Below are 11,705 nucleotides of genomic sequence, written 5' to 3' on the forward strand. Positions count from 1 at the left end.
AGGCTAGGGTTCAGTTTCTCACCATTTTCCTAGTACCTGGTTATAATGTAAGCACAATTTTATAAATTATAGCATATGTCAGCAATAACACTTCATAATACATAATACTTTTTCTACATACTTAATTCCATTATTGTATTTCTCAGCTGAATGTTCAGTTTCAGGAGACATTCATTTTATGACATTTGATGGACGTGAATACACTTTTCAAGCCACTTGCCAATACATTCTAGCAAAGAGTCGTACATCTGGAGAGTTTACTGTATCCTTGCAAAATGCTCCCTGTGGACAGGTAAGGCTTAGAACTTTCTCATTATGTTTGTATCTTGATGGGAAAATGCATATCAAGGAGGAAACAATATCAAAGCCATTGAATACATTAAAATTATTAGCAACAGTTGTCCTCACTGATGAAATAAATGTGAGCAAAAGCATTCAACTAATAGGAAGGATCATGCCAGTGTTCTCATCCAGTGTTCACCGAAGTCATTCAATAGTACGTTGTGGTTTTTGTGGCAAATCTTGGATGACTTGTTTCTTCAGCTTTCTGGATCTTTGTGGCTTTGCAGTGAGCACAAAATTATCTTATTACTACTAGGAAGACGAATGAGGGTGTTGGTTTGTTTTTGTTGTTTTTTGTTGTGGGGTTTTTTTTTTTTTGCATTTTGAATATAGATTTCTCATTTGGCTCTGTTCTTGCAGCTTGAAATTCACTTTAACTTACGTTGATGTAGGAAATTTTGGGTAGCTTTTGAACAACTTTCTTGGCTTTAGGTATAGATATGCATCTGTTACTGTGAAAGTTTGTAGTCTGTACAGCCAAACACCCATGTGCGTATGTATAGCTGATGCTATGGATGCTACTTCGTTAGAGCTCTGATACTAAATACAGAAGTCAAAAATGTATTTCATTTACTTTACACTGAAGACCTAATCTCTTGTTCTCTGCGTGGATTACTGAACGTGTATTATACTGTTGTACTTGTGAGGTATAGAACACTAAGATTTTCATTGAAATTGCGCGTTGCTAGTATGCTAGATTGCTAGTTGCTAGATACAACAAGGTATAGTATTTTATTCAGTGTATTTCAAGTCATGTTGCAGTCATGAAGCTTCTCTGCAACTTACATTGTTCATACACTTGACATTGTCTTGGGAAGAAGAATGGTCATGCCACATTTTTGAAGTCATATTTCAGTGAAATCTATTTGCTCTAGTGCAACAAAAGCTACCTGAGTCACAGAAAAGACCTTTAAGTAGAAGGAAGTCATACGAAACTGTCACTGGAAGTTCACCATAATAGAAATTTTATAGTATTCAATAGAATAGAGTAGGTAGAATTATAGTTAAAAAAAAAAGTAATGATAGAATTAAATGGTAATCTGGACAGAGATGCAGAACAGGAGATGAGTGACTAGAGAACAACTTTGCAGAAAGGGATCTGACAGTCAGGAGTGCTGACTGCATTATAGGGTGCGTTGAACGCAGTGTGTAGACACCAGGTCAGAAGAGGTGGTTCACGTGCTATATTTAGTGTTGATGCTACTTTGCCTTGAATATTGTATGCAGTTCTGGGCTTTACAATATAAAAAGTATGTTGAAGTCCATGAAGCTTGTGAAAGTCTCTTGTATGTTTAAGTTGTTCTGTAGTACACTGTTACCAAAACTGGCAGAAACTTGTAATGTTTTTGTTGAGGAAGGTGACAGACAAATTAGTTAACTTTCTGTAGCACTCCTGACACTGCAAACACCTTGTATGTTCTTTGCCCTGGGTGAGGAATTGTGCTTAAGGCATCCAAGTGGCTTGTAGGTGGGGAAAAAAAGATTTTGGCTTTAACTACACGTGGGCTTCCTATTTCACTTTGCTGTTAAAAAGTTAACCTGATCAGTCCCTAGTAAGTATAGACTTCTACAAAGCTTTGAATGGAGTATTCTGAACATAACAGCCAGGTGGTTGAGCCGAGGCTTGTGCGATCTGTTACAGAGTTAAATGCTGCTAAATCAGTTATGGGTAGGAAAATAGCGAGAGGATAGTAAGATCAGTTTGTGTGTACTGTAATTCAAAAGTCTGGGGTTTCAGTGCAGCTGTTTGGGTGCCTAACTGCCAAAAGGGTGCCGCTTGGCAGAGGAACAGCTTTACAGTTCTGTAGGCACCAGACAGACTCTTTGGTGGGGTCTGTGGTGGTATAACAATGGGAAAAGGTTTCAAGCTTGAAGAGGGTAGATTTAGCTTAGGTATAAGGAAAAAATCTTATGCAGTGAGGATGCACTAGAACAGGTTGCCCAGTGATGTGGTTGATGCCCCATCCCTGGAGACTTTTAAGGTGAGGCTGAATATGGCCTTTGGCAACCTGATCTAGCTGTGGTGTCCTTGTTCATTGCAAGGGAATTGGAATCTACAATTCTTGATTCCCATTTATAAAAATGAATGAATTGAAATGGGAAGCTAAAAGATTTGTTATGTAGAAACTATTTCTCAATAGTTTGAGATGTGTATGCTTTTAAAATTGACTGTCTTTTCTGTTATCAGTCCAATGGCATTCAAGTGGATTCAAGAAGTGTAGAAAGAAAATACCCGAGGAGATTTTTAGTTCTGAGTCAGAAAGAGTTCAGTCATCTCATGCTTTAGAGCTGATGACATAAACTGTCATCAGGCTACAAGTGATTTGAAAATGTGGAATTTTGTTTAAGCACTTCTCAGAGTGAGATTCAGTCAAGAAATCAGCACAGCTTAACCTTATCTAGGTTTCAGGTGACAACTTAACTGTCTCTGTAGTCTGTATGATGAGAAAGTAGTCTGAATATAGGATTTTTTTAAGTGTGGAGTGAGAGAAATGGCCATCCTTGTGAAAACACTTGCTGAAAGTTGGCAAGGGCAGTGCTGTGAAAGGAGCAGTTCGTTGAAATGGAGAATAATTGTCAAACAGCATTTCTTCAGTTTTGAATATGAAGGAATAATGCAGCTTTTGTCAGTGTTGTGTAGCAATGTATGTACTACGGGGAGTTGATCCCTTGGCTCTGCTCTGTGGGTAGGAGCTTGTATGTTTTATTTGCAGCTTCTTAAAAGGTAGGCAAAATTCTGTATTCATAGCTGCTAGTTCTGAATGATATGTGCAGAAACTCTTAGTGAAGAAATTGGAGGACAAAATAAACAGGAGTGTTTTGCAATTCATGTGTCTATCTTTGCCAGCAGTCTAGGAAAGGTGGTTGAACTGACGAAATATATCTCTATGTTATTATAATTCAGTATTTTGAAGTTTCGTTTTGTAATGATGATGAAGGATAACTTGCATTATTTTTTTAGGTATGTGGAAATTCTGAATGTATCTTTTTATTCTTTACTCACCACTGTGTGCTCATGGTACTTGAAGGATGGACAGATGATCACTGTGCTAGTTCAGCATCTGTTTGTGCCACCTAATAATGTTCAGAAATCTTGGTAGCTGTAGTGGCTGTTTTTGGGATGTGAAGTAAGACTTCATGTTTGGCAAGTCTTAGTGAAAGTCACTAGGAATACAGATCTTTGAACTGAAAGTCTTTATCTAATTTGTACTGTTAGTGGTGCTAGTTTGACTGTCCAGAGATAGCATTTTCTAAAGTAATTTTTGTTCAGTGCCTTTTTCAATGTTGAAGATGCTTGACATTTTACTTGATGAAAACATTAACAGCTAAGTCTTTTCTGCAAGCAGTGGGACTATGTAGCACAGCCCTCAGCAATTCTCCTGGAAGTTTGTGTAGCTACTCAGGATTGAAATCCAATCAAGGGAAAATTTCTCTCAGAAAGACCTAGGTCACCCTTGAGTGATTTTTGCATATATGTGTATGTTTATCACAAGACTTTAAAGATGCATAATCAAGAACAGAGTAAAATGAGCTAATACAGTGTACCAAAAGTGACTAGCCTTACTTTTGTCTTTGTGCTTGATTATCTTTTAAATGGGTACAAGATCTTGCAATGACAGCTGGAACAGAAGAAACAGCAGTTAGGTGCTGAAATCTTTCCTTTTCTTAGTCAGTGTAAATAAGCCTTAGAATCTAGAGCAGAGGTAATAGTATAACAGGAGTGGCAGAAATTTAATTCCTTCCTGAAACAAGGAGAATGTAATAACTCCCGCTTTTGAGAAAGGAAGATGTGGGGAACTACAGGCTGGTGAGCTTCATGTATGTGACTGGAAAGATCATGGAGGACATCCTCCTGTAAACTTTGTTAAACCACAAGGAAGACAAGGAGTTAGTTTGAGATGGTGTGGCTTCACCAAGAGCAGATTGTTCCTGACCTATTTGATGGCTTTCTATGATGGTGTGACAGCACTAGTGGACAAAGGAAGGGCAATAGATGTTGTCTACCTGGACTCGTGTAAGGCCTTCAATATAGTTCTGCACCACATCCTTATCTCTAAATAGGAGAAAAATAAATTTGAAGGTTGAACTATTAGGTGGATAAAGAATTGGTTGGATGGTCACATCCAGAGGGTTGTGATCAATGTCAAGGTGGAGGCCAGTCATGAGTGGTGTCCTCCAGGGTTCCGTCTTGGAACCTGTGCTCTTCAACATCTTTATCAATGACAAAAACAGTGGTGTTGAGAGCAGTTATGTAGATGACACCAAGGTGAGTGCTACAGCTGACAGAGCAGAAGAAAGGGATGTTATACAAAGGGACCTGGACAGTCTTGAAGTGGGCCCAGAAGAACTGCACGCGAAACATTGTACTTGGATTGGAGCAATCTCAGGTGTACGGACTGGGAGAAGAACTCATTGAGAGTAGCCTTGCAGAGGAAGGCTTGGAAGTCCTGGTGGACAAAAAACTGGATAAAAGCCGTCAGGGTGTTCTTGTAACTCTAAAGGTCGGTTGTATCCTGGGCTGCACTTAAAGAGGAGCTGCCAACAGGGCAAGGGACTGGATTGTCCCCTCTCTACTCTGCCCTGGTGAGGCACCATCTGGAGTACCGCATCCAAGTCTCGTGTCCCCAGCACAGAAAGATGTGGAGCTGTTTGAGAGGGTCCAGAGGAGGATCATGCATATGATCAAGGGGCTGGAGCACTTATCATATGAAGAAGGGTTGAAGGGCTGGGCTTGTTTAACATGGAGAAGAGAAGGCTCTGGGGAGACCTCGTACTTAAAAGAAGCTTATAAACAGGAAAGAGAAGGACTCTTTTTCATGGACAAACAGTAATAGGATGAAGAGGAAGGGCTTTAAAAGAGGAGAGATTTAGGTTAGGTGTTAGGAGGAAACTTTTTCTTCAGAGTGTGTGAGGCACTGGCAGAGACTGTCCAGAGAGACTGTAGGTGCCCCATTCCCTGGAGGTATTCAAGGCCAGCTTGGATTGGGCCCTGGGCAGCCTGACAACCCTGCTGATTGCAGGGGCTTTGGAACTAAGTCGTTTTTAAGGTCATTTCTAATGTGTGCCATTCTGGGATAAAAGTAGATTCTGATTTCTTCCAGGATGTAGCAAGGTGAGGAAGTAGCATGCTGAGATGTCTCAATCTTTGACATCTCAGTCCATCTCTATGCCTCATCCACTATGCTAGAGAATTTTTCTCATAAAATTGAATTATCAGTTTCATTCTAATAATAAAATTTTGATAGTCATCTATCACTAATAAGCATTATTTTGTCAGATGTACTGAAAGCCAAAGTATACTTAGCTTTTGAAGTCCTAACATGGAAACTTTAATAGTAACTGACTAGTTTAATCATCTCTCTGGCTAGCTGCCCTGTTATGTGGTACAGGTGTATTTGTTACTGTGATACACTAGGTAAATTCAATATTCGGTAGCTTGTGCTGCATTCCAGCTGGTATGTTATCTAGATGAAGATCGTTCATGTAATATGAGCTGTGCAGGAATATTAAGTAGCTTGGGACTTCATTTAGGTATCACATGACTTCTTTTAGCATTTTTCTTAGACTATCTCACAAGCAATTCTATCTGCTTATTTGGGTTTTTCTTCTTGCTGAAACTTATAAATTGTCAGCTGTATTAGGCTTCTATGTCTTGCTTTGATCCTGGAAATCATAATTTCCAATGATAATTTCATTAGTTTTAGGTCAAAGTACACTCTTTTTAAGTTGAAATGAATGACTGAAGGTTTGAAAATAAACAAATCTATCTGTAGTTTAGCTTAGGCACTAAAGAACTTCCTTAGAAATACACAAATAAAGGGCCAAAATCACAAATGGAAAAAAAAATATCTAGTTTCACATAGAACACATACTGTAGTTGATTCTAGTTTTGATGAAAGCAGTTAGTTAACTTGTATTAGATTCTTCATCTTAAAGCTGATGTAAAATTTTCCTGCGTCAGCCACGTATTTTCTTTCTGTGAGAGACTTCAGCACATCAGTCTCGATACTTTGCTTTTAGGATTTCAGTTGATTAGATTTTGAGAATGTTGACAGTTGATTGCTGAAGAACAAAATGTTGGTAAGGCAGATGAAGTTAATCTAAAATATTTTTTCAATGTATTTCCTGCTGAGTGAAGTACTTTTTTTTATGGTTTTCCCAAATGATATTTTCTTTGAATTAGAGAACTGAAATGATGTTAAGAATAAGCAATGCAATGGTAATAAAACTAAGCAAGTCAGGCCAGTTGGATGCTGTGATATGCTACTGCTTTTTTTTTTTAATTAATTTAGGGAGCTTATGAACACATTCCACAATTCTTCTCTTAGAAATAATGAACTTAAATGCTGTTTCTTTTTTTAAATGAGTTACAAGATGGTTTTTATCTTTCATTACTTTGAAAAAGTGATGTACCTTGAATATGCTCTAAGAGAACCTGGGCATATCAGAACACTTTAAAGAAAAAAGAATTCAAAATCAGATCTGTGTCCTGCTGTGTGGATAATGCAGCTTTGTTTGTGTACAGGAACTCGCCCACAGTGTGTTTCGGATCAGTGGATCTCGTGAATTGCACGTGTCTTGTAGTAAGCCTTGGAAGGGCTGTTTACATTTTTATTTTCATATCCCACTTTTAAGCTGTGTTAGCTTAACGTAGTAGAGTTGCATCTAAACATACATTTGAAACGATTAAAAAATTAGTTTTATTTTAACAATTATGCTGTACATTTTTCAAGTGCAATCTGCCAGGAAGCAGCATAAAGCTGATAATTTTCAATTTCTTCTTGTTAACATGCAGTCTTATATAACATTCATCCTGCTTAAAATCAACTGTATTTTTAAATTGCTGTCTTTTGTAGAACCAGGATGGATCATGTATCCAATCAATCAGCATTATTCTTAAGCAGGATCCCAAGAGGCAAGTGACACTGACTCATTCAGGAGATGTGTTGATATATGACCAGTACAAAATTAACCTGCCTTATGCAGATGGTAAGGAACACTATATGAATGTATAATGCTTATCAAGTGCTGAAGCAGTGCTTTAGTGCCATGTGTATGTTGTGATATAATCAGTATTGTTAACATACTAATGCTAAGTGATAGATTGTTGATATTAATGCTGATCACTTTTGATCACACTAGTTTAGCTGCTAGTGTATGTTGTGCTCTAATGTTAGGAGCTGCACTGTGCTAGTGTCTCTCTATTAATATAAAGTATGTTGTGTCCTGCCCCCCTCCGTTTCCCCCCCAAAAAACCATCCTTCATAAGGCAGCATAGTTATTTTTTGAGGGAAGATGATTTTCTCGAATGACTAATGTCTCTTTTTGTTTCAATGAGGTTTTTAAATGTCTCCCTCTGAAGATACTAGCAAGTATTTTACATATGAATATATGGTTGTGTTCTGTGAGCATCGGTGTTTGCTTTAGGGTGATATGCAAACCACGAGTTCATTTGATGGCTGGGGGAAACGTGACTGTTTGGCAATCCCTAAAAGGGACTTCAATGCAGGAAGAATATTGCCACTGTTAGGACTAGATTGTCTGAAAGAAGTGAATGGAAATACTGTCTCCAGTGTTGACATCTTGAAATTGATGTACTTTTTTTTTAGTTAATTCATATGAATATTTTGGTGATCTCTGGATGTGTTCTTACTAAGTTTGACTGTCATTAAATTCTTATTTTCTTCTTTTAAAATGTAACTTTTTGTAATAAATCAAGAGTTTGGGGACAGAGTAGGAAAAAAGTCACTTATATTAAAAAAAAAAGGAAAAAAGTGAAATGACAAGAAACAAAATGCAAATTACAGGCTGGTTTCCTTTGCCTTTCAACAATCTCTATTCTTATTCACTAGATTTATTTGAAATACGAAAACTCTCCTCTGTATTTCTTCAAGTAAAGACACACATTGGATTACAGATCCTATATGACAGAGAAGGACTGAGGCTTTATCTTCAAGCTGATGGACGGTGGAAGGATGATACCGTTGGACTTTGTGGAACCTTCAATGGAAATATGGAGGATGATTTTTTGTATGAGTACATGAATATTTACAATTAGAATGGTGAATCAACTGTACTGAGCTAAATAGATGGATAAAAAATGCTTTAAGATTTGGTGTTAGTTGGCTAGATAGTAGGTTTTGGTTTGCAAACAGAAAAACTGTCCCTCAACTACAGAATTTCAAAACAAATTCTGTATAAATATTTTAATGTAAAAACACAGTGAAATATATACCATTACTAAGGGGTAGTTTATTTGAACATTTGTTCAAAAGATGGACTGGCCTCTATAAGGGACTATATTCCTCCCCACAATCCTTTGTCTGTTCAGCTCCTATTCTCTACTACAAGTTCTAATCTGCTTTTGCCAACAGAGCCTTCTTTGTTTAGTGCCTGCAGGTCAGCAAAGGAATTGAATGTTGCCTGAACTTCACTTGCGGTGTTGCAGTGAAAGATGGTCAGAGCTGCATGAGCATCAGAGTAAATGGGTGATTTGGGCTAAATAATTGGCCTCCAGAGGATGAAGCAGCCTCATGGAAGAGGGAAAAGAGGAATGGAAATTTAGAATACATCAGAAGGCTTGGTTAACAAAGGAAAAATAATAAGTTTATAAAAGGCAATAGGAGAATTACTGTCTCAGATTTGGAATATGAGTCAGAATTGATTGAAAAATAGCACGTGCGCGCACAAAACAGAAAAGAGGAAGTAATATATACTGAGTTTTCTAAGGATTCATTTTTTTATGGTTAGAAGAATTTCCATAGATATTGCTGTCTTTTGCAGCATATCCACCAGAGGTATTACTAGATGTATGCCTACACAGTCTTTTACCTAGTGTGCAACACACCATGTTTAAGATGTAGTTTTGATCATTCTCTATACACAATGTGTACAGAGTTGTTTTGATCAAAATCTGTCTTTGTTTCTGCTATACCTCTTCTTAACTCAGCCTCATCGATATCCAGTCGCTTTTGCACTTATATCTCTGGCCCATTAAATTTCCACTCCCTTCTTCTCCTTTCAGAGAATTGACAGACAGAAAAGACAGCTACTCAGGGTCAATCATGACATTATAGGCAGAGGAGAGATCAAAATGGATCAAGTATCACTGAGGAGGCAGAAATATGAATAAGAGTGCAGACTTCCTGGACAGCAATGCTACTTGCTCTCCTGTGAAAGTGGAACTTGGTCTGGTTTGATCTGTCCTTTCATACAGAATATCTAATGATCCTAAATCACATCATCTTTTTCTTTTCTGTGCTTTTGCCTGGAAAGAAAGAGAGATGTCTTAAACTTTACCTGATGGTTTAGTGCTTTGGAGATGATGAGTGCAGTGGAAAAGGAACTTGACTTAGCTGTGTTGAAGGCTGTAGTAGAACTGATACTGTTCTGTAAATTCACTGTCTCTTTTGTGACTGATTTATATTTTGTTAAAGATCTCCAGTTGGAGTAACTGAAAGCACTCCACAGCTGTTTGGAAATGCATGGAAAACTTTATCAGCATGCATTCTTGTGCACGATAGTTCACAAATGGATCCATGTGATATTCATCTACAGTCAGGTGGGCAGTGGTAAATTTTTATTGTCAAATGCATTTATACTTATCATATCTGTGCTGTTTTCCTAGTTGGGTGAAGGAAATGAAACAAACCAGTCCTTTCCACTGACAAAATACAGTGAGATTTATTAAGCTCACTCCTCTAACAAACCACATTATTAAATTATGTTTTGGGACTTGAATACTTGGGCACATGAAATACTCTTTTTTTTTTTTCTAGTAGTAACATTTTTATTTTTTGACCATTACTGAGCACACATTAAGAGCATTCCAAAATAAGATATTAAGATGGGTGTTGGAGCTTATTAACAATTCCTTAATATTCTTGTCTCTTCAGTAGTAGTGTCACTCCAAGCTTGCAGCTCTAAGTGTGGTTGCAGCCTTACCTAATGTGAAACAATGTGTGACAACAAGTTATTCTTTACAATACTGACTGAAGTTGTTACTGAGTATGACTTAAACTGTAGAAATATGTACTTCTGTGTTTTTATGAAAGGGAGTGGATTGAGTCTGGTGTCTTGTACCTAACCTACATCAATGAATAAAGATAGATGACTGTCTGCATATTGTACTTTTCCAGATACCTTAAAATGATTCTAAGAAAAAGCTCAAAACTATGAGTAGCTAACTTTTCTATCCTTCAGTACAATTGTGTTGATATGAAAAAATAATAAGAAATAAATACTATTGCTATATATATATATATCTGTGATCAATAGCAAAGATTTTTTTAAAAACTCTTCTTAAACTCCTCCACTAAAACTGTTCAATCTGTTATTTGTGTAGCCTCTTATGCAGCAGAAGCTTGTAGCATCCTTACAAAAGACCTTTTTGCTCCGTGCTACCCTTATTTGAGTCCCATTCCCTATTTTGAGCAGTGCAGAAAAGACACTTGCAAATGTGGACAGAATTGTTTTTGCTCTGCTCTGGCTCATTATGCTCATCATTGCAAAAGATTTGGAATAGTAATAGATTTCAGAAGAAGTGTTCCAGACTGCGGTGAGTTATCTTTAACTTCTAGTCATAATGATTACTCTTTGAGGACTTGAATTAATCCACTTCTGTCATTTAAAAACTGATATTCATTTAGTTCTATTTTCTGATTGTCACTTTATCATGTTGCACAGGACAAGGCTCTTTTTCTTGGTAGGAGAAATGCGACTTCAAATGTCTCATCATACCTGTGTTACTGTTATTCATTGGCTGTGTAAATATATTCCTTTTCTCATAGACATTAGGTTAATCTAATTCTTTAAATGAACCCTTGACAGATGAAAAATTTTGTTGCTGTATGTAGCAGTTTTACTTGGATTGTCACCAACTTCCATTCTGATAATCTCCAAGAGCTTATTTTCTTACTGTCAGTAGCACTAACGTGCATATCGACTGCTGACGTACATGTGTATAATTCATCTCACTGATATTTTAAGATGAATGGAAGAATATGCATACTATAGAGGTAGCCAAAGCTAACTTCTGTTATCTGGTTTGTAGTATTTTCACCTGTAGAGGAGTGGCTAATGTTATTTAATTCCTCCATTGTACATGAACTTTTTGGTGATGCCCTTGTGCATTTTTGGAAGTTTTAGGGCTAGGGACTCATAAGACAGCCCTTAACTGACACCTGTGTTGTGTTAATAGGCTTGGCTCCATAAGTAAGACTGAAAATCTTACCTAAATTCCACATTGGGCAACTCATCACATCATTTGGTTATCCATGTCATAATGTATAATAAAGAGGATTTTTGAAAGTTTGTCCTGCTGAAGTATCTCAAGCCACATTATCTGTATATGTACTCAAAAA

At 37.2% G+C, this 11,705-nt stretch overlaps 1 protein-coding gene across 1 annotated transcript; it reads left to right on the forward strand.

Annotated features, from left to right (window-relative positions):
* The first annotated feature begins 149 nt into the window (after positions 1–149).
* On the forward strand, positions 150–11,028 carry LOC104911041 (otogelin-like). Its single transcript, XM_019615408.1, has 5 exons — positions 150–292; positions 7,200–7,332; positions 8,196–8,373; positions 9,780–9,904; positions 10,688–11,028. Exons 1-5 carry the CDS (start codon positions 179–181, stop codon positions 10,948–10,950), a joined length of 813 nt encoding a protein of 270 aa, XP_019470953.1. The 5' UTR covers positions 150–178; the 3' UTR covers positions 10,951–11,028.
* Positions 11,029–11,705: the final 677 nt, after the last annotated feature.

This window comes from Meleagris gallopavo, chromosome 5, assembly GCF_000146605.3.
Source record: "Meleagris gallopavo isolate NT-WF06-2002-E0010 breed Aviagen turkey brand Nicholas breeding stock chromosome 5, Turkey_5.1, whole genome shotgun sequence".
Lineage (NCBI taxonomy): Eukaryota > Metazoa > Chordata > Aves > Galliformes > Phasianidae > Meleagris > Meleagris gallopavo.